The 27964-nt window shown below is 45.5% G+C and overlaps 1 protein-coding gene across 5 annotated transcripts; it reads right to left on the bottom strand.

Annotated features, from left to right (window-relative positions):
- Positions 1–158: 158 nt before the first annotated feature.
- Positions 159–27528, bottom strand: MAP3K8 (mitogen-activated protein kinase kinase kinase 8). Of its 5 annotated transcripts, none has more exons than XM_059183810.1 (9): positions 26225–27528; positions 22374–22599; positions 20106–20464; positions 12747–12914; positions 10147–10408; positions 8401–8507; positions 3478–3630; positions 2402–2648; positions 159–1264 (listed from the first exon to the last, which is right to left on the bottom strand). In XM_059183810.1, the coding sequence occupies exons 3-9, from the start codon at positions 20439–20441 to the stop codon at positions 1134–1136; spliced, it is 1404 nt and encodes a 467-aa protein (XP_059039793.1). In that variant the 5' UTR covers positions 20442–20464; positions 22374–22599; positions 26225–27528; the 3' UTR covers positions 159–1133. The 5 variants fall into 5 exon arrangements, with proteins under 5 accessions (XP_059039793.1, XP_059039791.1, XP_059039792.1 ...); XM_059183808.1 differs by lacking the exon at positions 26225–27528 and adding an exon at positions 24942–25067; XM_059183809.1 differs by lacking the exon at positions 26225–27528 and adding an exon at positions 24593–24896.
- Between the last annotated feature and the right edge of the window lie 436 nt (positions 27529–27964).

Genomic DNA, 27964 nt, shown 5'->3' with positions numbered 1-27964 from the left:
CAATCCCAGGACCCTGAGATCATGACCTGAGCTGAAGGCAGAGGCTTAACCCACTGAATGTTCTATGCTTCCTCATGATACACATTCTCCTCCAACCTATATCCCAACCTTCATAACCCACCCCCGGTCCCAGTCGAGAATCACACTCATTCCAAGAATGAAGGCAAAATATGGAGTTTATTCAGTTGGTCTGACCAATTACATTGGATGTAAGTGTTGGTTTCATTGGCCTAATGTAAAAACATACTTTAAGTGGGCATATTCACAACGTTAAAAATATAGGTATAGGTAAGAAAGATTCATGGAGGCATTTGATATAAAACATACACAGTATGCTATTTCAATACACAAATGCTTGGAAGGAAGTAGAGTCAGAAGAGTTACAAAGGTAGCATCATTGAGAATTTAGAAATGTTTCCATTTTTCTTACAGGTCACATTCTCATCCTTCGGGATGTACAGAAATTATGTGATTTACACAGTTTTATCCACATTCAAAACATCATGTTTTAAATGGTTTAAGCATAGCATATACAGTACAAAATGTTTCCATAGGAACATAACAGAACCTGTCACTAGTGGCCCACAGTGAGACGGCCCCTAAATGAACAGCCATTTTTAAGACACGAGTCCAGCTTATTGCTTTAATATTCAAGTTGTTCTACTCACCCAAAATATAAGGACTTTAATTTACACTAGAATCTACCTACAAAGGCTCAAGGCATTATCATATAATATACACCAATATACACAAAACAACTATTCTGAGTTAAATAAAGTTCCCAGACTTAAATCAGAACCTAGAACAGTAATTTCAGGCTAGGACATTATCCTCATGATCTGTAATCTTGACATTTTCTGAGCAAAGTGCACAGTGAATGGAATCAGCCACCAGAAATGATCCTTCTACGAACTCGCAACTTCCTTTGAGTTTGTCACGCCACCTACCAAGGCAGCTTCCCGAATCAAACCCAGGGGAGCCACGTGGAGTCACATTCATGGATTACAGGAGGCCACGTTGCCCGCTGATGGATGGCAAGATTCAATATACAGAGCCCGGGTTCGAGTCCATATAACCAGCTTCCAGGAGCCCAATGCTGAGTCTTAATTACTCGGAGCAAATGACGCCATCAATCAGCCATATTCTAGGGTTGGTGGGCCCCGTACAAGGTTGAAATAGCCAGCCAGGGCCCCCAGATCTATGTAAAGAGAACGCTGCCTCCTCAGCATCTCCGATTCCTCAGTACTTCCTGTGCATGAAGAATCTGGAAAGGGAAACATTGAAAAAAAAAAAAAAAAACAATGAATGGCCAGGTAACATGCTCAATAAACACCTGTTTCTTCTGGGGGAAAAAACAACAAAAAACCTTGGCCCTAATCAAACAGCCTTTCAAGCTATAATTTTTTTTTTTAAGATTTTATTTATTTGGCAGAGAGAGATATCACAAGTAGGCAGAGAGGTAGGCAGAGAGAGAGGGGGGAGCAGAGAGAGAAGCCGAGCAGAGAGCCTGCTGTGGGGCTTGATCTCAGGACCCGGAGATCATGACCTGAGCTGAAGGCAGAGGCTTAACCCACTGAGCCACGCAGGCGCCCCTCAAGCTATGGTTTTATTAAAAACCTGCAGACTTAGAGTTACAGACTGTGAGCTAGTTTATGTAATCTGACGTAGTCGAAAGGGTTCAAAAAAGGTCAATGATGACAAGAAATTAGCTAGAAATTCTGGTGTATTTTCCAACACCCCAGATGGTTCTCTTCAAATACAGAAAGGTCAGACAAGAAGAGGATGAAATGCAAATAAACATTCCAGGCTTGACATGTGGGCTTGGACCTAAATGGATTAAGAATGCCACAGATTTTAGTAATAAAAATAGAAACCCTCCCCCTGCATATTCAATGTTCCTGGAATGTGCACTGACTTTCCTATGTGGGAAAGATTCATAGCTGGCAAGAAGACTTGAAGCAGAGGAAGACAAAAATGCAAGTTGACTTCAAACTCAGTATTTTATCTGCAGAGCAGTACCCTGGTGTCTCCAACCAAGGACTGCAGTGGTTTACCGTAATTGAATGAAACGGAACCCTGTTCAGAACCGACATGCAGGACTGCCAGGCCTGATTTGTTTTTAAAGGCAAAAGATACTCCCTGGTGCAAAAAGCAAGTAAGAGGCAATTTTTAAGAACTATTGTTACCTACGTTTGCCCTGAAACATGTTGTGATTTGCTGGCCAATTAGCCGATCTTTTTTTTTTTTTTTTTTTTTTTTTAATGCTTTTGCTAAAGTTCTTGCTGAAGTTTTTCCGAAAACGTATGGCACTCAAGAATGCCTTCGTGAAAGAGGTCAGAAGGATGAGGTAGTTGGAAAAAGAAGGGAAGCAAGGGGCACTGCCCACAGCAGGTGTCCATACCCGCTATGTTCTCCGGAAGCTCCAGCTCCTTCCTACTCAGCAGCCTCTTCCGCTCAAAGAGGGCAGAGTCCAGACTCTGACAGCGTGGCTGATCCTCTCTGGGGGGGTTCAGGGCATCATGTTTGAGCAGGTCGGCTGCACTCGGGCGGTGATTGGGGTTCCTCTCCAAGGCAGCCTCTATCAGCAACCTCATGCCAGGACTGCAGTCGTCTGCGATATCTTCCAACGGAGGCGCCTGTTTGTGGATCTAGCAACACACCAGCTCTCTTAGCACCAACCATATGGAAATATACCCTCACCAGTTCAAGCGTTCTAGTGAACAAGATCTGGAAAGTCATTTGTTTCCCATTACACACCCTGCAGTGGAAATGGTCATACCTGCCCACAAGTTTCCCTTTAATTTTATAAGCACCCCGAGCAAAACCCATCCTTTGGGTTAATGATGTTCAAGGGTCAGGGCGCTGTAATGGGGAGGGATCCGCCCTTTGACCTCTCGATGGTAAACCGGAAACTGCACATTTCATTATGTCTAGTCTGGCTTGGGGATCAAAATCTCGTATCTCCTCTCCAGAAGTGTTCAAAGAACGTTATCTTCTCTGGCTCAGAGATTGACGCCACTCAGCTTCTCCTAAGTGGCATCTTATGAGTCATGAATAACAGAAGAGCACAGAATCTTTGCCCTGTGCATGTTTCAGCCAATTCCGGCGGCAACAGCAATGCTTTCCTTGCAGGAATGGGACCTGCCTCCCCGTGGGGAGAACTTTTTTTTTTTTTTTTTTTTTTTTTTTTGACAGAGAGAGATCACAAGTAGAGAGAGAGAGGAAGGAGCAGGTTCCCTGCCTAGCAGACAGCCTGATGCGGGATTTGATCCCAGGACACTGAGATCGTGTCCCGAGCTGAAGGCAGAGGCTTAACCCACTGAGCCACCCAGGCAGCCCCGTGGGGAGAACTTTTAGCTCCACCCCACAAGTCACGAGTTCACACCATCCCACTTGGGTGTGTTACAAGAGGGGCAGCAGCCCTCCTGAGCAGAGGGAGCTCCCCCGTACCCTCGGCGCTGACTGACCCCCACTTACGATGTACAGGTAGGAGGGATAGGCTGAGCGAGGGTAGCGCTTCACCCAAGGCGGGGTGCCCGTCTGCATGTGGATGAGTGTGGCTCCCAGGCTATAGATGTCCGCTTTGGTTGAATGACCTCTGCACAGGATCACCTCTGGGCTCATGTAAATCTAAAAAAGAAGCAGAAACTGTCAGTCTGACTCTCCCCTGTCTGTCTGGGTATCCATTTCCCTCACCCAGTTCTGGAAGCTGGCACACCCGCCTTTACCGTATTTACAGGATGTTTCAGCCCCCCAGGAGACCATGTCCCTGCTGTTCTCCCGGAAGCTAGGGAAAGGGACACAGACACCTTTGGGGGAGGGGGGAGGCATTTTCGCCCGAGGCTTTCCTGCAGCCTCATGAAGAACACCGCTTTTCCACATGCTGGACACAGAAACAGCACCAGCAGCCGAGAGCCTGCTGCCGAGAACCCACCTGGGAACCCCCGACGTGTGCATCAAGGTTCTGGAAGGCACTAACTGAGGCTTAACTTCCTTATTAAAACATCAGTTCTAGGTGCCTGGGTGGCTCAGTTGGTTAAGAGTCGGCCTTCAGCTCAGGTCATGATCCCAGCGTCCTGGGATCGAGTCCCACATGGGGCTCCCTGTCTACTGGGGAGCCTGCTTCTCCCTCTGACCCTTCCTCCCACTCATGCCCACATGACCCCATGCTCTCTCGCAAAAATAAATTAAAATATTTTTTAAAAATATCAATTCCTTTCGATATTTAAATGGACACTACAAATACATTGCTTCACTTCAGGTTTGTCATTAAATTGCCAAATCCCTAACTATCTGCAGTGATATAAGGTGGCAGAGATCCCCGGGGTAGTAACACCGATCACACGGGAGAGAAGCACTTCGAGTGGAATGTTTTAGAAATGGTCCTAATTGGCCGTTTATACAAACTACTTCTTATTTCTACCTCCCATGTGGCCTGGTGGCTAACTACTGAACACATGCCATTTTAACCACGTGTAGGTTCTGTTTGGTTTCATGCTGGAGAAGCAGGGCAAGTTTCAGAAATAGCTTCTCTAGGAAGTCTTTGCTTGTAGACATAAAAAAAGAAAAAAGTAAACAAATGCCAACCAATGATCCGTATTTATGGCTGGTACAGAGACGTACAGTAAGTGGTTAAAATCCTAATTATCGGGCGCCTGGGTGGCTCAGTGGGTTAAGCCGCTGCCTTCGGCTCAGGTCATGATCTCAGGGTCCTGGGATCGAGTCCCCCATCAGGCTCTCTGCTCGGCAGGGAGCCTGCTTCCCTCTCTCTCTCTGCCTGCCCATCCATCTACTTGTGATTTCTCTCTGTCAAATAAATAAATAAAATCTTAAAAAAAAAATCCTAATTATCAATATTTAACATTAAGAAATGTTTATGCTGTCCATCATTTGACTATGGAGAAAGGGATAAGTGTTCCTGGAATATATTTCCAAGTCAATACGTTAAAAAAAAACTGGCTTACAAAACCTGGGAAAATGTCCCAGTTTCCCCATCCTAACCATATTCAACACCGTCCCCCAACACCCTTGCTGGCTAGCTTGCTTTCGTTCCCGTGCTCATCCTGTCTGTCTCACCGAACAGGCTCAGCTGAGCCCCTTGTTCTCAAACATGTCCTGAAGTGAACACAGAGCCTTTGGGTCCCAACGGACGTTCTTACTAAATATAATCACAAAATTAAACAACAAACGCATCGGGAAGGATTAGCTGTCAATAGAGGAAGTTCATCTCCTCCTGGCTTGCTTGCCTTCCTAAGCAAATAATCAGGCAAAGTAGTTACGGTTGGTGTAACCCGCTCTGCACACAGCGTGCTGGAGGATTCTGGGGACCACTCATTTGGGGATGCAGTGTCCTGCGTACCTGGGGACGTGGCTGATTGCCCCCCCACCCCAGGCAGTTCCCCCAGCACTCCAGGGCTCGGAACCCTGGCTTCTGCAGGCTCTACACGAGCCAGAGCAGCGGGCATGGTGTTCGAGAACTTTTGGGGTTGGCTGACTACAAGCATGAAAAAGGCTCAGTAGGAACCATGCGAGGCTCTCTGGGACCTGCACAGCCTCGGGCCCAGGCACCAGAGCAGGGGAAACTATACATCCGTCTGGGGGGGGCAGGTCAAAGCACTTCACCTCTCAACACATTTATTAGAAAGGTGTTGCCTGTGTGCAAACACACATGCATGGATTACATGTTAACTTGTATGAAGGAAGCCCAAACAGAGACTCAGAAGAAAATAAGAATTTTTTAAAAAGAACCACGCTATAAAAATAATTCTAGGGGCGCCTGGGTGGCTCAGTCAGTTCAGCATCTGATTTTTGATTTCAGCTCAGGTCATGATCTGAGGGTCGTGAGATCGAGTCCCACATCAGGCTCCACAGTGGGTGGGGAGCCTGCTGAAGATTCCCTCTTTTCCTCTCCTTCTGCCCCTCTACCCCAGTCCCTCTAGCTTAAAAAAAAAACAAATCTATTCTAATTAGTTATTTACATTCATTATTTATTCTTTCTCTGTGTGATGTAATTAAAAAATGATACATTAAATATAAACCAGATTAACCCTGTGCTTATATTGTATGGTCACAATCTAATGTTCTGAATATGAATGCCGGGCGAGAGATCACACAGAGGGAACCAGAGTTTGCACTTGGAATCAGATGTCACCTACACCCCTGTAGCGGCCAAGTGATCAAGTTCCAGCGGGAAGTAAATCTCCGTGGTTGACTTTGACTAACAGCATCTCACTGGCTCTTTAAACAGGAAGAGTTAAAACAAACTTGCTGAAAGCGTTCAATGGTGCTTTCACAACCTTGCTCATTAGCAAACTTGTACTTGGGAGCACCACACAGACAGTAAATGCAGGCTGATTCGAAGAGAATTTGTCAATCTTTAACATTCAAGTCAGTTTAGCGCTTTGTAAAAAGCAATTTACATTTGCTGAGAATAACTCAGTCTAAAGACTATTTAGGAATAACCACTATGTTATCATCTCATGCTCAAGCACACACTCTCTTTCTGGTAGACAGTCCTAGGGAGGGCATTTCTTGGTCCAGCCGTTGCAAAATGTTCGATTTGATCACACTGCCGGGAAGAGAAAGGTATTTTCTCTCTTTAATACCATAAATAGTTTGTTTCTCAAACTGGCTCCAGGAAAAAAGAGTAGAATGTCACATATCTGAACTTCGGATTAATGCCAAAATATGCTGAAACATTTTCCAAAAAAAACATGTCTGAAGCATGAAGTCTTATTGGATTTTGTGCTTCGGTGAAGTAGTCTTAAGATCTGGGGACTAAAACATTCTTTTTAAGAAGTCTACAGTTCTCTCTTCTAGAAATCATTCTGCTCAAAGACAACTATCAAGGGTCCTCCCTCAGGCCTTTTCCAGAATAACTTTAGTAATACCAGCAATTTCTTCTGCTTCCCAGGAGAGCTCGAGAGAGTTAAGAAAAAGCTGATATAAACTTAGTTTCCAACGATGATTATTTGTTTGTTTTTCTTCTGAAGTCGGGTTCAGTGCAATATACCTACGAGCTAGACTAAGGGCTTGGTTGAATACGAAGACTGATCAGACAATATATTTTTTTTAATTGTATTTATTTAACTGAGGGAGGGAGAGTATAAGCAGGGGGAGGGGCAGAGGGACAAGCAGACCCATCACTGAGCACAGAGCCCAACTTGGGACTTGATCCCAGGACTCTGGGATCATGACCTAAGCCGAAGTCAGATGCTTAATGGACTGAGCCATGCAGGTGCCTCCAGACCTGGTAATCTTAAGGCAAAGGCTCAGTCAAGTGCCCTCTCTCCATCTGCTGTGGGCACTTAGAGCAGAGAGAGGGCATGGGGCTGGCAGGCTCTGATAATTAAGCATGGGCCAAGGAGGCAGTTTCTACCCCTATTTTCCTTCCCAGTTGCATCCAAACCCATGCCCATCATAATCCACTATGCACTTAACTGTTGCTTTTTTAATAATTGAGGAAAATTTAAAATAGGTTCTCTCGCCAAAGAGCGGGGGTTGCTAACATACCACCAAGGGCATTGCTAACTCCATGCCTGATTCCCCCAACAGCCTGACAGACAGTGATGCTTGACTGATGCTTCTACATGAATCCACCATTCAGCCCAATCAGGTATATGTGAAATTAAATGTATTATTTGCAAGCCCATGAATGCATTCCTTGCAATTTCATTTATATTCAGAGAAGTTTTTGGTTTGGTTTGGTTTTTGCTTCACAAATGAATTAAATATTAGAGCTAGTTTATATCTTTAAATACAGTTTATTTGTGCCATAATAAATTTGAGGTTTATTATAGGCTCTCTATAAAGATAAGCCTAAAAAGTTGTTGGTCCTAAACATATATTATAAACAACTATGACAATTATGACTAATTGAACCAAAACATATTCTTATGTTATATTAAGAATGTAACATAAGAACTATGTTATATTATATACACATATAATATGTAAAGATATATTATATAAGAATATATATAACATACATTTATACTAAGAATATATACATTAGTTATATTAAAATGTTACACAGTAGTTAGAATTCAGACTCCAAAGAAAATTGGATTAAGTCCCAGATCTGGCACTAGCTGAGTAATTTGGGCACTTTATTTGAACTTCTTCAAGCTTATTTCCGTATTGTAAATAATAGAATTTGCCTATGATAACAGTATTTACTGATAATAGGGTTGTAACAAGGATTAAATAATACAATGCATTTAAAATGCTAAAATTAGTACTTGGCACAGAGCAAGTGCTCAATAAATATACTTCAATGATAATAACATTTGATGCAATGGTTTTCCTCTCCTTTATTGTCCTTTCTGCAATAACACCAGAACATTTTTAAATTTTATTCTTAAGGATAGACAGTGACCTTTCCTGTGGGAATAGAATTACCTCTGTTCCGCGAAGGTCCTTAGGAAAGTAGACATCTTCAGTCATTTGAACACTTAGGCCAAAATCCACCAAAACAGCTTTTGTAGACATGAAGACAATGTTGCTAGCTATAAAGAGGGGATATTTCTTTAGGATAAAATTGTCTGTATACCCATAAATAAAATAAAAACATCATCTAAAGTAAGCCCCAAACCAGAATAGACTGAAATGTGCTCCCTACTGAGATGACTACATTATATCAAGAGGAGGGTTAATCCAGGTGAGAATTCAAGTGAAAAGCACTTCAGATGTGCCAAGAACGCAGTTAATGTGGGCGTAAATGTTTGCATGCAATAATAACGCTTGAGAGACAATGGCCAAGTCATGAAAGCAACCAAAGGGTCCACAACGAATGACTGAAGAAAGGAAATATGATGTCTGTGTTTACGCATATACAAGAGACTATTATTCAGCCATGAAAAAGGATGGAGTTCTGCCTTTTGCAACAACATGGATGAAACCTTGAAGATCTACGTGAAATCACTGAGATAAGTCAGGCAGAGGAAGAGGAATACTTTGTGTAATCTAAAACAACAAAACTCATAGAAACAGAGAACAGATCATGGTTACCAGGGGCCGAGGGTGGAGGGTGTGGGGAAATGCAGTCATGGCGTACAAACTGCCAGCGATAAGATGAACAAGTTTTGGGGGCTATAATACACAGCACAGTGACTACAGTTAATAATGTTGTATTATAGGGGTGCCTGGGTGGCTCAGTGGGTTAAAGCCTCTGCCTTCGGCTCAGGTCATGATCTCAGGGTCCTGGGATCGAGCCCCGCATCAGGCTTTCTGCTCAGTGGGGAGCCTGCTTCCTCCTCTCTCTCTCTCTGCTTGCTTGTGCTCTCTCTCTCTCAAATAAATGAATAAATAAAATCTTTTAAAAAAAATCTTTAAAAAAAATGAATAAATAAAATCTTTAAAAAAATAAAATCTTAAAAAAAAAATGTATTATATATCTGAAAGTAGCTGACAGAGTAGATTTGAAAAGTTCTCCCCATACACACACAATTATAACTGTGTGAGGTAATGAATGTGTTAACTAACCCGGTTAGAGCAATCGTTTTGCAATATATACCTACGGCAAATCATGACATCGCACACCTTAAACTTACACAAGGTTAAGCCAGTTATAGCTCAACAAAGCTGGAAAAAATATTATGCTCTCAAGCTGTACTTTCAAATTCTAAAGTCAAAGCCTATTATTATCATGCCACTTTCCTTTTAAGTAAAGTTTTGTCAGTTCAATGTAGCATTGATTATGAAGGGGTTGGTCATGGGTCTTTGCAGTGTGTTTCCCACCATCTTACTCCTAGAAAGCAGTCAGTGAAGGCTTGTTTAATGAATTATTACCAAAATGGTATTCAGAATGAAAAGGCTCTTTGTTTCTCAAAAACTATGTAACTCTGAGTGTGTTTTAAAGTGTATTTATTAAAGACTTATGAGAAAGAGCGTAGCCAGTACTTAATAGATATGTGGCCGTAATCTTCCACAATTGGATAATCACCCTTCCTCATGACTTGGAAAGCTTTCATGATCTCGTTTGATGCTGAAACATGTTTCAGGAGCACAGGGGAGGAAGGTGGAAAGTGCTTGAGGGCAGCTGTCCTCCCCAGCACCAAGGATCCTCAGACTGAAGAGAGGAACCCATCTACCTCTTGTCTGGCTCATCTCTAAGCCAAAAAGCTTACACATCCAAAGGTAACTCACGTTTAATATCATGATGAATCACTTTCTTTGAGTGTAGAAAATCGAGTCCCTTGAGAACATGCTTTGTGACCCAAATAATTTCAAATTCCCTCATTGGTCCACAGCTCTCCAGTTTCTCGAGAACAGACCCTCCCTCGCCGGCTTCCATAAAGAGGTGCACGGTTTCACCCCAGAGCACAGCACCATATAACTCAGCAATGTTCTCGTGACGGAAGCAGGCCTGGATTTCCACATCAGACGGCTTAAACTGATCTACTGGAATCTAGAACACAAACATACCAGTAAGATTCTAGACAAAAATATATATGAGATAGGTCAATTCACAAACCAAAGGGCAAATAAATGCCTTTGAGGATATCATGATCTGCATGAAATTATGCTGCCAAGTTAAAACCTGCCCCAAACCCGCTTTTACATGGTGTCAGCTTTAGGTAAATGGTTCCAAATAAGAAAATAAGAACAAAATATAAAATATTATTATCATTTAGAATGAAGCAATCCAACCAAAGAATCATTTACAATTGAATCAAAAGAGAGATCATTTCCCATCTATTTTACGTGTAAAATCTATGGCACCTAGATTTTAGGTTGTCTTTTCAATATTTCCATTTGTCATGAAATAATATTATGTCTTTGGAACCCAACTCATGCTCTGACAATGCATTTAAAACCTATTCTAAGGAAAATAAAAAATCAATAATAAAGAAGTAGATCTTTCAGTGCAGATAGATAGGGAATGTCTCCAAAATAAAGTATCAGATAAAGAAAGCAAGATACAGAAGTACAGGTATTATGCTCCCATTTTTAAAAATCTCTTAATCTATATATAATACATGTCCATAGAAATTTTCTGGAAAGATGTATAAGATCTCATTCACAGTAGTTGCCTCAAGGAAAGGGATTTCATTCTTCAACCTACATTCTTTTGAATCTGCTAGGGGGGTTGTTAATCATTTTACATGGTTTTCTTTTCAAGAAAAAAAATATAGCTTAAAAATTAAATGTAAGTATTCTAGGGAAAACAAACCCACAAATGTATTTTTCCATGCCTTTTGTGATGAAATTGTAAAACAGATCTTTCTAGAATGTCACTAGATTCTTTTAAAAGAATTGGAATATGTCTCTTCTAAATGAAAGCTTCAAATGGCTTATTATAATATCTCCTTGTTTTCTTTTGATAACAGATACTCTAGCACATATTTATAAAGGAACAAATGAGGCCAATACATTGTTGCTCTTTTTTTAAATTCCAATAACATAGACTAAGGCCATATTCAGCAAATCCAAAGGGAGTTTATTTTCTTGCACTCCTAAAAATCTTTACAGTGAAACAGACATACTAAAAAGCGTAAAACTGGTTACATAGCAAACTCAATGAATTTTCAACTGAACACACCCACGTCACCACCATCTAGATCAAGAAACAAAACTCTAGGGACGCCTGGGTGGCTCAGTTGGTTAAGCAGCTGCCTTCGGCTCAGGTCATGATCCCAGGGTCCTGGGATCGAGTCCCGCATCGGGATCCTTGCTCGGCAGGGAGCCTGCTTCTCCCTCTGCCTCTGCCTGCCTCTCTGTCTGCCTGTGCTCACTCGCTCTCTCTCCCTCTATCTCTGACAAATAAATAAATAAAATCTTTGAAAAAAAAAAAAGAAAAGAAACAAAACTCTACCGGGCCCCCAGAAACCCTTTCCTGACCTCTGCCAGTCACTGCCCAGCAAGGGCACCTCCTGTCCTGACTTCCACCAGCACAGATTTGTTTCACCTCTCGAGGGCCTGTACAGAAGTGGAATCTCATAGAGTAGGTCTTACTTGGGATCTGGCTATTGGGGCTTAACATATCGTGATGAGATTCATCTCCATTATTACAACGGTAAACCTTTTTTTTTTTCTCTTTACTGTATAGTATCCCACTATGTAAGTACACCACACTGTAACACCTGGAGAATTTCCAGTTTGGGACGATGACAAAGACTGCTATGATGAAGAGTCAGTACATAGCCTTTGGTGAGCACGCATGCGTGCTTCTTGGGGGTGCCCACGGGAGTAGAACTTCTGGGTCACAGGGTGTGTACGTGTCCAGCCTGGACAGTCTTGCAAAGCAGGGACGTCTCAGAAATAAAAAGAGAAGAGATGGGGTCTTTGCAATAATTGGTCTATTTACATGCAAGCCTTTCATCTGCAGTCTTACAAAGGCTGCGGCCTTCCCAGTTTTGGGTTCTCTGCCTGGCTCCCTCCCCTGTGGCTGGGATTAGAGGTGCACACGGATCTGCTCCTGCAGGAAGAGCACCCCTCCTTCCCACCCTGCCCCAAGAGGGATGATGTTATCCTGCTCCTGCTAAAGAAGCCAGCAACGTTTTCTTTTTTATCGAGGCAAACTCAATTAAAACCAACTACGCACTTAAACAGACTTCGGGGCTGAGCAGCCCCAAGGAGCAAGCAAATCAACGAAGAAGAAAGAAGAAGAAGAAAGATGTTTTTGGACAGGACGCTCTTTCTTACATAAGATCCAGCCAAATGGTAACCGGCTTTGAGTAAAGCAAGCTAACAAGGGCCACGATGCCAAACACATACGTGCAGGATGTCTGGTATAAACTACGTACCAATTTACACGCCATTCTTTTCTTAGTCTTTATATCTTGGGCTAAGTACACTTTTCCAAAGGCCCCCCGAGGTATGAAATCAGAGCCAATATTCCGATAAGTCAGCTTCCAGGGGATGAGGAGAACATCAGAGTCTATCTGATAGCGTCCATTCTGGGGAGTGATTACCTACAACAAAACAAACAGGCAGGAGGGTGAGAATTTCAGCAAACTTCTCTTTTAAGACCCGCCCTCCAGAAACTGGTTACTTTAGATCATAAAGACACACCTTCAGAGACTGGTTACTTTAGATCACATTCCTCCTGGCCGTGTTTGAAATTAATGTCACTGTTGTGTAATCCTAACAGTGTAGAGACTATATTTAGAGTTTCAGCAAGCCAGAGAAAGCATGTAACAGAAACACGTCCCTAGTCAGACCTGATCGTATTTCCACCTCCCGGTGAGTAATTAATTGTCAAAATTTTAAAAATTATTTATCTAAGGGAGCGTGACTACCATGACCAAAAGACTGAAAATAAAGATTGCATAAATATAAACTGTGAGGGCAAGTTGACTTGTCTCCAATTAAAATGCGCTAACCTGTTAGTCTGCATAGCTATTACTCACAAATGACGCATAGAGAGAGAGAGCATGGAAATAAACTGATGATCGTAGAGGATTCTGGAAAATAAGGTGTTATGCCAGAGCTATGATTTGACAGTACTACATCAATACAGTAAGCGGCAGAATTATTTCACATCTACTTGCTCGCTTGGTATTTTCCAAGTGCAAAAAGGCACCGGGCACTGTGTCTAGAGGCCAGCTCTGAACAAGAGAGAGGTGACCTTTCACCTCCAAGAGCTCCCAAACAGGCCAGCACTTGGAACAAGAGGTTTCAAAAACAAGTTGACTCAAAAATTAAAAGACGTATATCCCGGGAGCAGTGTGGCTGCTTTTGTTCAAACTCAACAAACCGGACATTTAAGGTCTGTGTAGTTTACAGCATGTGAAGTAGACCTCAATTTTAAGAGAGTAAAAAAAAAAAAAAAAAAAATTACAAGGACGGATAATTATAATGATAAATATGAAAATAAATTAATAAGATATGTTGTTATGAGTTAGAACCTGCAGCACATGCCTAAAATATGTTTAAAATGTTCTCTCGAGGGGAACTGAGATTCAAAAACACAAGGTTTTCCCCAGTGTAATTAGCAATATTACGACTTCAGATTATGAATTCGGGAATCGTGAAACTATGCAAGTGACACTAAAGCTATTTCAAGCGCAGAAGAGGCTGAAGGGGAATGTAGACCACATGGGACAAGAATGAACACCCGATTCCTCGGCAGATGTGCGGGCCCCTCACCGGGCCACTGCCGCCAGAATAGCTATCATCGTCCCAGGGTTATTCATTCGGGCTCCAGGACTGCTCATCAGAGCTGTCCCCTACAAACAGATGCATGGCTCTTAGTCAGGGAACAAGCAGGGGACAACTCCAGCCCTTGGAGAGGTGAAGTCACTGCATTTATTTATTATTTTTTAAAGATTTTATTTTTTTTTTTTTTGACAGAGAGAGATCACAAGTAGGCAGAGAGGCAGGCAGAGAGAGAGAGGGGAAGCAGGCTCTGTGCAGAGCAGAGAGCCCGATGCGGGGCTCGATCCCAGAACCCTGAAATCATGACCTGAGCTGAAGGCAGAGGCTTTAACCCACTGAGCCACCCAGGCCCCCCTGTCACTGCATTTAAAATGAAGTATTTACTGAGCACTCCCCTGGGCCAGCTCCCACATGGAGCAGGAAAATGAAGAACAGTGCAGGGTCTTGGCTTCCTGGAAATATGACCTCCATTCAAGAAGTGTGTCACCTCAAGTTACTGGAGGCCTCTTTTAACAGCACGCGAAGCACGCGGTAAATGTAGTCCCTTGCCACATTTAGACAGCGCCAGCCCACAGCACTCGACTGTACTAGCTCATCACCTCGTTCTTGTTACTTTGTTATCAAGTATGTACATTTCCCATTTTGCCTCAGCTCCAGCTAGCCACTCCTGTTCCCTCCGTGAAAGCTTTACTCTTGTCCCACTCAACCTATGACAGCCCCGTCTGACCCCAGGGATCAAGAAGAGTCATAGCGCTCCTACCCGGAGCGCTAATTAGAAGGCAGGCACCGTGCTCGGCGCTCATCAAGACCTCCCAGTGATCCTGGGAGGGAAGTATTATTTTCATCTCCACTTTACAGATGAGGAAAACTGGTTTCAAGAGGTTAAGTACCTCACTAGACAAAGTCAGGATTTGAACTTGGGTCTGTCTGACCCCACAGCCTTCTTGTGTGCCTTCTATCTTCCAGAAGATAGGAATTAAAGCTCACCCAGGAGCGAAAGCCAGTTACTAAAAGCCTACATTTACCAGTCACTGAGCCCCTCAGCCTTCGCCTGCTTCGATGGAATACTGCAAGTTCCTTCACCATGTTTGACCAGCTCCCGTGTTCTGGGGACCATCCTCCAAAGGCCGGTTCTCCCTTGACGATGGGGCCCAATGCATACAGTGTGATATGCGAGCCCAGATTAGTCAGCATCTGTTGCAAAGCCCTGGGTTCTTCCCCCTAGCCCTAGAGACCTTCCCTCTTTGGATTTGCAATGGGGTTTTTCCCCCTTTCTTCTTCTCTTAGTGGCCCTACCAAATACTCCTATGGAACTCTATGCCACTCGTGCCTGCCAATTCTCCAGCTTAACCAAAGCCACCATCAGGTGCAGATGTTATAAGCATGCTTTCGATTCCCTTCTCCAGACTAGTGTCACTGAACACTGCTGGGCCCAGCAGCAGGCCTTGAGGAAAATTGTTGGGTACCTCATTAGGAATAAAGTCCATCAGGAACCTGTATGATAGAGCTGCCAGACATAGATACAACCTTGGGCTACATTAAAAGAGGCACATTATCTAGAACGAAGGTAAAGGTGGCTCTTTCCTACTCTGCTGGTCACATACAAATAAACTGCCATGTTCAAGTTCGGGGCTGTAAGGCAGGCACTGACCCAGGCTTGGGTTCAAAGGGTACGGCCCAAGTGGAGGATGAAAGTTAACCCTCCAGTAAGTGACGAGTAACAGACACAACGAGAAGTGTTTGTGACAGAAGCGAGAAGATGTGGGGAATATGCAGGTCTTAAAATATTGGAAAGACTGTCCTAAGGAAGGAGAGTAACAATTGTTTATAACGACTACCACAATGGCTATATCCTTTCAACACTCACTCTGCATAAACAGGTCCCATGCATGCATTATTTGTCCTACATAGCAGCCCCAGGGAGTGAGTGCTAGGATGTGACCCATTTCACAGATGAGTAAACTGAGCCGTGGACGGGTGAATAGCCCAAAGTCACCCAGCTAACTCATCTCAAAGCTGAAATACATACCCAGGCACCATAAGTCAGGGGCCCGCACTCTCACACTATTCAACATCCATCCATACTTTCTTACAGCCAAGAAGTAGGATGAGGGCTAAGGAGAGTCAGAGACGGATTTTAGTACAATACCCTTAAGGGAGGGCCTTACTGCAATCAGAATTGGCTGACTTTGAAATTAAATGCCCCAGTATGTGATAAATGCTTTGTCACAGGAGATTATCAGGCAGAGACCAAAATGTTCCAACAACTATTGGATATGATGATCGGGTTATGTAAGCTTCAGACAGAGGGCTTGACTCAATTATCTTTAAGGTTTTTTCCAACCCTGAGAAGCCAGGACTCCATGACTAACCCCTGAGGAACAGCATTCCCGTATCTCACACCCGTATCTATGAGCGAGCCCTTTGGGGGCCTTCGGGTCCCCACCTAATCACCAGTGAGTTCAGTGTGTGCTACCTATTTTTGGTTATTCATTCCCCACTCTGGGTGTGAATCGGTCTAGAGTGTGAGTAACTCATAGCACTCTCATACCCAGCAACGCCTAGAGTGGTCTCTTAAAGGTTCTTCCCCAGGTCCAGCTGGATGTTGGTAGAATCTCTATCAGATACTATTTTTAGAAAAAGAGCACACATTTGCATACACGTGCAGACCAACAATTTACATACTTATGCTACGGGATAGTTTTGTAATTCCTGATCCTCCACCCTGTCTAATTAGCTCCACGGGCATTATGGTTGTTGGGTGCCAAGAGCACACCAGGTCTCTCTGCCCCTGGGCCTTTGCACATGCTGTTCTCTTCATCGGGAAGACTCTCCACTCTCCATCCCCTTTATCTGGAAGACTCCAACTCAACAGCTCAGGCATCAACTCCTTCTGGGAGCCTCTCTGGCAGACTCTCTTCCCTACTGGACACATGAGGTGTCCTGTCTGAGCATTCCCCCAGCAATCAGGGTGTAGTTGTATTGGGAAGTAGCACACCGCATGATAATTGCCTGTTTACTTGCCTCGGGCCTTCACCTGAAGACTCTTCCATGCTGGGTCCGTAGCATCTGGAAAAGTACCAGATATACTGTCGCTATCTGACCTGCGTCTAGCAAGCGAATGGGTGAAGACGTATTTGGTCCATATACAGATGCACTTTATAGATCAAATTTACCTTGGAACCAGTGTGCCTTTTGGTAACGAGCAATCCTCTTTTTAAAGCAGAGAGACAGACAGCAGCAAAGGAAGCCCAGAATGGAAAAATCTTCACTGGGTCTCAGGGGGAGGGCCACAGGAAGACAAAGGGCTCAAACACAGGATTGGTTCCAAGGAGAGCCCCATGTGAGCATGAATGGGAGCCAAAAGCAAACCAGGCCTCCTTCAACACCTTGTCTCAGACTGCCAAAGATCAAACGTGGCAAGTCACGATTCCTATGCCATTATGTACAAAGCATGGGCCTGGCGCAGGTTACTTGTAGTCATGGGATGTATCCGATTCTTAAGCTTAGTGACAGAAAAGTCTACCACAGCCCCGAGAGTCATCAACCACCGGGATGATTTGCCCAGTGGGGCACGGTCTACATTCCTGCGGGTTTTGAGGTTCTCCTGTTATTCTATTCTGGTTGTAAATCTTCTTGCTTCATACTCTTGAACATTTTTAAATTAAAAATCTTTTTAAAGTTTTAAAGATCCCTGCTTTGGGCGCCTGGGTGGCTCAGTGGGTTGCGCCGCTGCCTTCGGCTCAGGTCATGATCTCAGGTTCCTGGGATCGAGTCCCGCATCGGGCTCTCTGCTCAGCAGGGAGCCTGCTTCCTCCTCTCTCTCTCTGCCTGCCTCTCTGCCTACTTGTGGTCTCTCTCTGTCAAATAAATAAATAAAATCTTTAAAAAAAAATAAATAAGGGGCGCCTGGGTGGCTCAGTGGGTTAAAGCCTCTGCCTTCGGCTCAGGTCATGATCCCAGGGTCCTGGGATCGAGCCCCGCGTCGGGCTCTCTGCTCCGCGGGGAGCCTGCTTCCTCCTCTCTCTCACTCTCTGCCTGCCTCTCTGCCTACTTGTGATCTCTGTCTGTCAAATAAATAAATAAAATCTTTAAAAAAAAAAAAAATAAATAAAAAAAATAAAAATAAATAAATAAATAAATAAATAAATAAATAAATAAAAAAGATCCCTGCTTTTATGATATGTCCTATTCTTATATTTTTCTCCTGAGTACATGTTTATTCACTTACAGAGCATGGACTCCAAGGCGGAGACTGACACTGTTCTACTCCTAGGCTTCGCTGATAAAATTTCCACTTCCATGTAATCTCTTTGTTTTTGCCTTTTCTGCATTGTCTTTTTTTTTTTTTTTTAACTCCAAAACCTTTAGGAAGCTATTTCTTTGTATTCCTTATAATTTTCCAGAATTCTCTTCTGTACATTCCCAGTAAAGTTTTATGGCCCATCTCTCATCAGTCTGATGGGTCAGGGGAAACGTACACAAGTTTCTACATATTTACGAGCAAAAATATTTTGATTACCTGCAGGTGTTCCTTTAAAATACCGATTTAAATAAATACACATGTGAGGAAAAAAAACACAAAGGAAAGAAAAAGACATCAACAATTGTTTCTTATTATAGATCATTTTTAACCAGAGTTCTCCAGCTCTATTTTAGTTAAGAAAATCAGGTAGGGCTCCTTGTTCAATATTACTTCCATGTATAAGAAGAAATGATACTCTCAAGGTAAAGTACTTAGTCAACTACTAACCACAGTTTGATATATCCAGACCAAAGCAAGTCATGCAGCTATGCAAAATGCAGCCTTACTCCAAACTGAGCTGGACCTAAACACAACTGGCTTCTAACAAAACAAAAAACAATTTACCACATAGCTGACCTAAATTACTGTGTTGTTTTCAACTGAATGAATGTACTACATTAAAAAAAAAAAATTAAGTACTTTGTCCAGATTCTAATTGTTCAACACTGACCCTCTCCCTACATTAGCCATTTTACCCATAGATGCACCAAAAGAAAAGAAGTCACTTCCATCTTGCACATTTTGCAAGTAACTACCTCCCCTTTGCAAAAAGTCCTTTTTGAAAGATTAGACAACCTCTAACCAACACCTATGTTGACCTCTGGCATATTAAGACTGTCAGAATCCGGGGCACACCCTAACACATCATCTGATCAACTATTGTTGACAACGTGTTGTCACAATATTTTGGATTATTTGCATACTTGGTATGACTAAGGAAGTACCTCGTTTGTCATTCATACTTTGCCAATTAAAGAGAGTGAATCTGTGCATAGCTATTTACTGCCTGCAAACTAGATTTCTGCAAGAACTGAAGTTAGGGGGGGGGACACCTGATTGGCTCAGTGGGTTAAGCCTCTGCCTTAGGCTCAGGCCCTGAAATCAGGGTCCTGGGATGGAGCCTCCTTGTGTGCTGGGCTCTCTGCTCAGTGAGGAGCCTGCTCCCTGCCCGCCCCGCCCCGCCCCCGCCTGCCTCTCTGCCTACTTGTGATCTCTGTCTGTCAAATCAATAAATAAACTCTCAAAAAAAAGAAATTTAAGAATTGAAGTTAGCCAGTATTAATACTGTGACATTCCAAGACGGGACAAGAGAGGAACAAAAAACTCCAGCTTTCAGAAATATTGGTTAAAGATAAAGTATGACTCCCCTTTCAGAGGAAGGATCCTCATTAAGTCTTCTTCTGCCTACCCTATGAATAAGCCTCGTAATGAACTGTTCAGTTAAAAGACGTTCTTCATAATTACCTATTTGTACACTATCACTGATGTATGGAGAAGACTCTTTACGTGGAACGTGGAATGAAGACCTTTTTTGCATCTTTAACACGGAGGTGATTCTTACAGATACTGTGTTTTCAAAAGTCGCACCTGGTAGCCCATCTAAGCCAAGTTTAATTGCACCCACCCCCCCACCCCTGCATAACAGGAAGCTGCAGGAGTAAAGCACTCAGCTGATCAGGGGGGAAAAAAAAAAACATACCATGTTTAATAAAATCCCCGATTCCTGCGGTCGGTGTCCATAAAAACGCTTTGCAGTGTTGGATATGTGGTTTGCGAAGGCCAGCAAGTCCTCCACCGTTCCGTATCTGACCGATGACAACAAAGGCACCTCCTGGCCACTGAGCAGCAGAGACTCTGAACGCTCCTCATTTTCATTGCTGTCTTGACACATGGTCATGAGACTGGGCTCGTAAACTGCTGGCTCTTCGCTGGTGTAAAGATTCTCCATAATGTCTATTACATCGGACACGTTCAAGTGCTTAATTAATAAATCGATCTCGTCTTTGTTGTCACTGCCGGTGCTCATGTACTCCATCACTGTTATGCTTTCTAGAGAATCTGCAGAAGAAAAAGCAAACACTTAAAGTTCCCCTGTTCGTATCTGCCTGTAAGATCAGTGGGAAAACTGACAACAATGGCTTGGGAACGGGCGTCTGTCCGTACACCTCTGTTTATAAAATAAGGGCTCTGTGTCAACAGTGTGTCTAAATTCAAGTTGACAGATGGTGAAGAAAGGGGCCTTAGATAACCGTTAGTCCTGCTCTCCCCTTTGCAGAAGGGAAACCTGAGATCCAGGGAGCTGACTCCTTACTAGCTCACTGAGCTGGTGGCTTTGGCTGTAGCCACTGAAAACAAACTTTCACTAAATAGAAACACAAATAAGAGCCGCTCAGAAAGCTGAAGAGCTGAGGCTCCTGCTCCTTGACAGCTCCCAACTCTACCGCTCCCCCCAAGGGGGCAACCCTCCCCACAGAGGTTTGTCTGTGGCTTCCATGCCCTGGGTGACTTTACAGAAAAAAGAACCTTTTACTGGGGCTCCCTGGGGCGGGGAGGGGGGTTGTTCAGTCAGTTTAGCAGCTGCCTTCAGCTCAGAACATGATCCCTGGGTCCCCACATTGGGGCTCCCTGCTCAGTGGGGAATCTGCTTCTCCCTCTCCCTCTGCTGCTCCCCACTGCTCCCCACTCTCTCTCAAATAAACATACAAAATCTTAAAAAAAAAAAAAAAAAAAAAAAACTTTTTTTAAAAATTAAAAAAAAAAAGAACTCTTTTATCAAATTCAGGAGCTAACTTGCAAATCTAATTCAGGCCCTAGAGCCAAAAGCCTGTAAAATGCATTGGAATCTAAGGGAAGATGACAGGTCAAGTTTCAGGAATAATTCTGATGCAAATAAGTTCAACTGCTCCTTTAGACCCGGACTGCAAGCCTCAAATCTGCCTGCCAGCTACCTGTGAGAAAGAGGAAGTTAGCCTGTAAATCAGCTGTCTCCTCCTGAGACCAGAATTCTTTAATAGTACAAAGCATGTACCTCAAAAACCCAAGAAAGTGTATGTAATATTTAGATTAATCACTTTCTCGAAGTTGTGGTATTACAAAGAGGCCAGGAAAGCCAAATCCATCCTAAGCAAGACACAGGAAAGGCCAATACTGTACTAGCCAATACTGTGTGCTAGTTCTTGTGTGCAAATCAGGCCCTCCAGCTTGGGATCTGTAAATGAGAAAAAGAAGGTAAACCTGGAGTAATAAAATGATGCTGTTTGTTGCTCAAGATTTTAGAAATATTCCATTCCAGAGGATTAAAGATAAAGGGATTTAAGATATCTAAGAGAATTCAGTTTATCTACATAAACTACTTAACTCCTCAAAGCCTCTCTGATAGATGCTTCTGCTTCTTCAAAGCACAAACGTTTAACACATTCATTACTCAGTGCCCAAAGCCATGGGCCTGGGGAGTTGGGGGGGACACCTGCTGCTCTCCGGATGCTACCATGCCACCTTTGGCCTCTGAGCCCATTTCTTTTTTTCTTTCTTTTTTTTTTTTTTAAGATTTTATTTATTTATTTGACAGACAGAGATCACAAGTAGGTAGAGGGGCAGGCAGAGAGAGAGAGAGAGGGGAGGAAGCAGACTCCCTGCTGAGCAGAGAGCCCCGATGTGGGAGCCAAAGGCAGAGGCTTACCCCACTGAGCCACCCAGGCGCCCTGCTCTGAGCCCATTTCATCTGAGAAAAGCTGGGGGCAACCTAGTGACACTGTTCACTTACTTGATGACCATTTCCTGGTGGACAAGCTGTGTCCACAGGAAGCACGCTACCTTGCACACGGCAGTCTGATATTCCTTCTCCACTCAGGCTGCTTGGGCTGGACTCCCAGTCCCCTCCTTCACTGCCTACAGAATCCTGGGTGGGCACCTTACCCCCTCTGCACCTCGACTTCCCCTATCTGTGAAATGGAAGAACAGCACCTACCTCATAAGGCGGTTGTGAGGTTTAAAGAAGTTCAGGTGTGTAAGGTGTCTGGTGCAGAGTCAAAACACTCTGGCATCTCTAGTCGCAGGTGTGTGCACAACACACAGAAGTACTGAGTCACACTCCTGGCTTTGCAGATACTGCCTGGGCCTCCTTTCTTATCTGCAAATCAGTTGTGGCTACCTGTCCCCTGGGCTTCTTCACAGTAAGGTTGTAAAGGGTGTTTCTAGAACAAGAGACAAAGACAAAAAGGCAAAAACCTCTGAAATGTTTCGCTAGCTGTTAACCACAGTCACATCTAGACAGCAAAGGAAGCTCCGCTCACAGATCTCCTGGGTCTTTGAGGGAGACTATGATTTGGGCTCCTGGAGTCTTGAGTTAGGAAAGGAATTGCTTAGGTTCAAGGAGGAACATTCTACTCTGCTTTCATTGGGCCATTCAGTTGCAGTTTCTGCTTGTAGAATTTGCTGAGAAAAGGAAGTTAAAAACAAAACCAGCCGGATGGAGGACTCCACTGGCTGAAAAGTTCCAAGGCTCCAGGACTTAGCTAATGGCTGGCTGGAGAGAAAATAAAGTTCCCAGGAGTAACATGACTCAAGAAAGAAAAAAAAAAAAAAAAAGTCCACACTTTTCTACCGGTCAGCTGATCCAGAGAGGAAAGACAGGTTTTGATTTTTAAGTTCTGCAGAAAGTCTGGAGCATTTATATGTGAAGCCTAGGAAGTCTGAATGCACACACCCCTAAGTTTTGTGCCCAGGGCAACTTTGGTGAGGAAGGAAGGAGCAGCAGGGAGAGGGAGAGGGGAGGAGGAGGAGAAGGGAGGGAGGCAGGGGAGGCGGAGGAGTGCAGGACACTGATGCTAGGGATAATTCCTTAGCAACAGCAGGGCTCCTGTCACGCAAATCAGCACACCCCAGCCACCCTGATGACCAGCCCTTCTGGTCATTCTAAATGTCCCTGCAGAAAGCCTCAGCACTTTCAGGCCTTCATTAGGCAGACAATATGCTAGTGATTTCTGAGTTATACAGATCAGTACTCATCTAGAAAACCCGGTGATTGTGAAGGTACTCTACTTGACCGATAAAGACTCTTCCCCCACGTGGTTTACAATAAAAATCCTCATAAAATCCCCACTTGACCGTGGAGTACACAACTACAACCATCTTAGAAATGGAGAAATGGGCAGATATTGTCGAAATGATTTGCTTCGAGTTATTTCAGAAATCAGCAATAAACCAAGAGGAAACTCTGTTCCTATTCATTAATGTTACGCTCAGGGCTACTTCCAGTTACATATGCAGAAGTGGAGAAACTCCTAGCAACGGTGCTGGGGGGGAAAAAAAAAAAACCAAGATTATAGATATAAACCTCTGCCTAACAAAGGATAATTATACCTTTGGTTACTTCCCATTTAATAGATTTTCCTGCCAAAATAGTACGTTGCCCCTCAGGGCACATCTCTTATATTTTTCGCCAAAAGCCCCAGAATTAGACATTCTAGCCATACTGCTTCAAAAACCTCTACACACCTCAACTATCCAATTTCCCTTATAAGAAAAAGGCCTCAAGGGCCAGCGGCCACAAGTAGGGCACACAAACCTCAGTCCATCAGAGAGTTGGGTGGGGGGCGGCTGTTATATTCCTCTCAGCAAATACACGAAACAGAGGACACAGATACCTAATGCAACTCTACCAGTGTTTCTTCCCCTCTTTTTTTTTTTTTTTTTTTTTTTTTTTAATTAGGAGCAGTTCTTTATTCCGTGCCAGAATGTCTTTCCCAAAAGTGAAATGGCCGGTTCTCTCGAAGACAGCTCCTGGCCTTCCTTGTTAACTTTTGGGGCTATCCCTGTGCCCGCCGTCCTTCTTTCTAAGCGTCACTCTCCACCCAGAGCTAGAAGAATTTCCGAGTCCCGATATCGCATTACGACCGGGAAATATGCATGAAATAACCTTTCTCTACCACCCCCCCCCCCCCAACATTCTTCCTTACACCGAAGCCCAGCTTTCACGTTCTGGGGAAGCGACCCTTGAGTCACAGGATAGCGTCCCGGTTACATAAGCATGAAATTAAGTTTCGGCTCTTCGAAAGGTTCTCTGCTCCGCCAACGGCCACCCCCATTCCCCTCCTCGGATTCTTTAAAGCCTGGGGAAGCCGACCAAGGGCCTGTAATTTATAAAAGCCCCCACGATTTGGGCTGGCGGCAGCCTCGGAGGCGCACTCACCGGCGTCGGCGGGGGGGAGTGCAGCAGGCCGGGCGGTGCGCGCGGCGGGAGGCGCGGTGACAGCGGGGCTCTGTGTCCCCGCGCACTGCCCTGGCGCGCACTGCTCGCGCGTTAGGGATCCGGGAAGGAGGAGGAAAGGGGAGGAGCCGGAGTCTGCACCCCGTGAGACCCTTGCGCAAGGTGCTTTCCAGCTGTGCCGACTGCAGCGGCGACCCGCGGAAGCGCCACAGCGCGGGCGGCGAACACGCCCCCATCCTTAGAGCCGGGGAGTGCGCCCGGCGGCCGGGGGCGCCCTGCAGGGCTGCGACCACGGAAACACCCAGAAGCCCCCGAACGGAGGGTTACCTGGCAGGCGGAGCGCTGCAGCCGCGGCCCCCCGACGGCTCGGGACGCTGCTGGTGGCCCAACCGCCGGAGTCGAGCGAGGTCCCGGGGCAGCGGAAGCTGGAGCCCGCGCGACCGACCCCGCAGCGTGGCTCGTCGTCCGGAGCGGAGTGCACCAGTGAACGCGGGGCCTCCAGCCCAAGCGGCCCGCCCAGGCCGCCCTCGTCCGACCCTGACTCACGGCGTCTGAGCCGGCCGAGGGGCGGCGCAGCGGACGCCAGCCGCCGCCTCCCCGCCTTTTCCATTTCCCCTTTCGCTCCGTAAACAGAAAGAGGCTGCCGCGTTGCGGGGAAGCCGGAGCCCCGGCTCTGGGAAATTCCGCCCCCCACACCCCCCGCCGTGCGTCCTCCGGGCGCCCGGGCGGAGCGGGAGGCGGGACTAGGGGGGGGCGGAGCTCAGCGCGGGGAGGGGCGCCGGCCCAGCGCCGGAGTTGGGACTCGTCACGCCACCTGAGGGGCCAAGGACAGCGGCCGCGGCTCCAGTCCGGGGCCTGGGACACTTGGGGAATTTCCCTCGGACCTGGGGACCCGACAATCTGGTGCTGTAAGGTGCCCCGCGACCGCGCCTCTGCGCCCCTTCCTAGTCCCGGATAGAAGATGGTGTTTCCTAACGTGCCGGCGCCTCCGCGCTCCTCCAGTGTCCCAGGCCGCGACGGGGAGGGCGAGCGGCCCTGGCCTTTCCTGCGCCCACTTCCAGCGCCCCGGAGGACCGAGGCGCCGTGGGCTTCCCGCCTTCTCCCAGAACCGCGTCCGTGCGCACGCGGCGGGTAGCGCGGCTCGGCCCGCGGGCGGGGAGTGCCAGGATCCGCGGTCTGCGCGCACGGCCTCCCGCGTGAAGGCTGAGGGGAGGTTCCCGCAAAGTGGGCCAGAACCCCGCGGTGTAGCACCTGGAGAGTCGGGCCTATGTCCCCCGCTAGCCAAACCTGGTTTCGTTCTCTGCAGCCTTTCTTGGAACGGGTTTATTCGGCGGCGCCGTCCCATTACGAAATGTACCTGCACGGATCGCCCTCTCCTTACCCCGACTGCCATTGTGGGGTTTTCTGCAGAGTTTGGGAAGATCAAAGTGTGTTCACAGTATTCTTCCCTGTTGAATGGAAATTGTTTCCTCCAGGTGAAGCAGGAAGCGAGTTCTAGGGAAAATAGCGCCTCTGTCTCCGAAATCCGCTCTGCTGGGCATTCCCAGTAGCTGAGTCGAAACTCACCACCCCCTCGCCCCTCAGTACTTCCCCTAGGAGCAAGCACCTACCATAAGCCAGACATTTTGCAAGACGGCCCGGAGAAAGAATGTGAGGTGGATATTCTCTAGGTCTCGCCGACCCGGACGTTGGGCGTCCCCAGGCAGAGCCCAGATTCAAACGCCCCAGAACTCTGAGTCCGCGCGCGGTCCTTTCCTGCACCCACTGTCCTCCTACCTCCGCGGTTTCAAAACTTCATCGGACTCGCTCTAGAGCTTTCCACGTTTCTTCTGTGGAACGTGAGTTGCTGTTTCGATACAGGAAAGTCCTACGAAAATTGCTGATGGACCTAGGCTAGCTTAGGTGAGGAGCAAGGCCCTCGCCGAAGGACCTTAACTCCCGTCCTTTCTTTGTGTTTCCGGTCAGGCAGGGCTGAGGCTGAAAAAGTGACGAGCAGAGGAGCCCATCAGTAAAAGTGCGCGGAACGAGCAGCTAAAACGGCCAGGACTGACGGACGGAGTCGGCACTCAATCGCCACCTCCCAATTATCTTAGCTCCTGGAGTGCTGGTGACACGAATAACGCGGGACGCGTGTCAACCCCTGGAACCTTCCAGGCGGTCTCGGGCGGTGAAGGGGTCCCCAGCGGCCGGAAGAGAAGCCCTTCTAGGCGCCGGGCCTTTTTCTAGTTTTGGAGGGAGGGACTAACTTTGTCTCTGGAACTGGGGAGAGGCAACGTGTGCTGAAAACTGAAATCCAAAGGGCTCTAGCTTTTGCTTTGGGAACCAGGTTGTGCCCTTGTTATCTCTAATGGTAACGTGAGAGACGGAGAGACGTCCCTCCCTCATCTGCTGTCTTTGAGCAAGGAGGGATGATCTTTATAAGGATTTTAAAAATAGAAACATGGAACCACTCCCGCTTCCACTCCATGAATGAGCTCATTGAAACCACGCCTTACCTTCTGGGAACTAAGTGTTAGCCTTACTTCCCACAAAGAGGTCCCCCAAATACAGCTGCATTTTAGGGAGCTGGTGAGATGGCTGCCCTAGCAGGGTGTTCTGGCTGTTCACAACCTGTGGGAGAGCAGATTTCATTAGGTGGGGCGAATTAAGAGGAAGTTTAACTTAAACCCATTTTTGAAAGTCTAACAAAGTAGACTGAATCCGGTGTCCTGGAAGAAGTGTCCCGGAAGAGGCTGGAGATGGACGAGTGAACTGGCAAGAAAAAGTTTGCAGACTGCTTGCCTCTTTTTGGTCAGGACTCTGTTGCAATAGACTTGCAAAAGGAATCCCGCTTTTTTAGGAGCCTGCTGGGAAAATGAGGTTCCAGCTTGCCAAGGAGAAACCACCTGAGCCAGAGTGTGCACAAGTTACTCAAGAAGCCATTTCGATGTACGTTTCAAAACAGCTCTTTGCAAGCTGTTCCAAGCCAACAAAATGCACTTTAAAGTTGAATTGCAACCCATTGCAGTTTACTTGAGGGTTTTCTCCACCTACAGTCTAGCACAGGAACGGGTTTGTAAACTGTAGTTTGCAAATCAGAACTCATGTACTCATGGAAACAAAATGACTAGCAATGGGTGGGTCAGGAGCCAGAATATTGATCTCATGTAACCACAAATGGGGCTCTCTACTAATGAACAGAATATGGGACATGGCTTTCCAATGTTTTGCGGGGTTCTTTTTTATTCATAAAATATATAATGCTTAGAGAAAACTGGAATAAACGGGAATAAGTTGGGGATACCTATACAGAGCTTGGTGAAAAGTGTGTTTCTTTTTCTTAAATTATAAAATGTGAAGTATTTGAAGAT

The sequence above is a fragment of the Mustela lutreola genome, chromosome 8, assembly GCF_030435805.1.
Source record: "Mustela lutreola isolate mMusLut2 chromosome 8, mMusLut2.pri, whole genome shotgun sequence".
In the NCBI taxonomy this organism is placed as follows: Eukaryota; Metazoa; Chordata; class Mammalia; order Carnivora; family Mustelidae; genus Mustela; species Mustela lutreola.
This window is presented reverse-complemented; position numbering and strand designations above follow the sequence as displayed.

Coding starts and splice junctions, on each gene's coding strand:
- MAP3K8 (XM_059183806.1), bottom strand. CDS start 25,224: ATGGAAAAGGCGGGGAGGCGGCGGCTGGCGTCCGCTGCGCCGCCCCTC. Junction 10,409..12,746: donor AAAGAATGGCGTGTAAATTG/GTACGTAGTTTA, acceptor TTTGTGTTCTAG/ATTCCAGTAGATCAGTTTAA. Junction 2,649..3,477: donor ATCCCTCCTACCTGTACATC/GTAAGTGGGGGT, acceptor GTGTGTTGCTAG/ATCCACAAACAGGCGCCTCC.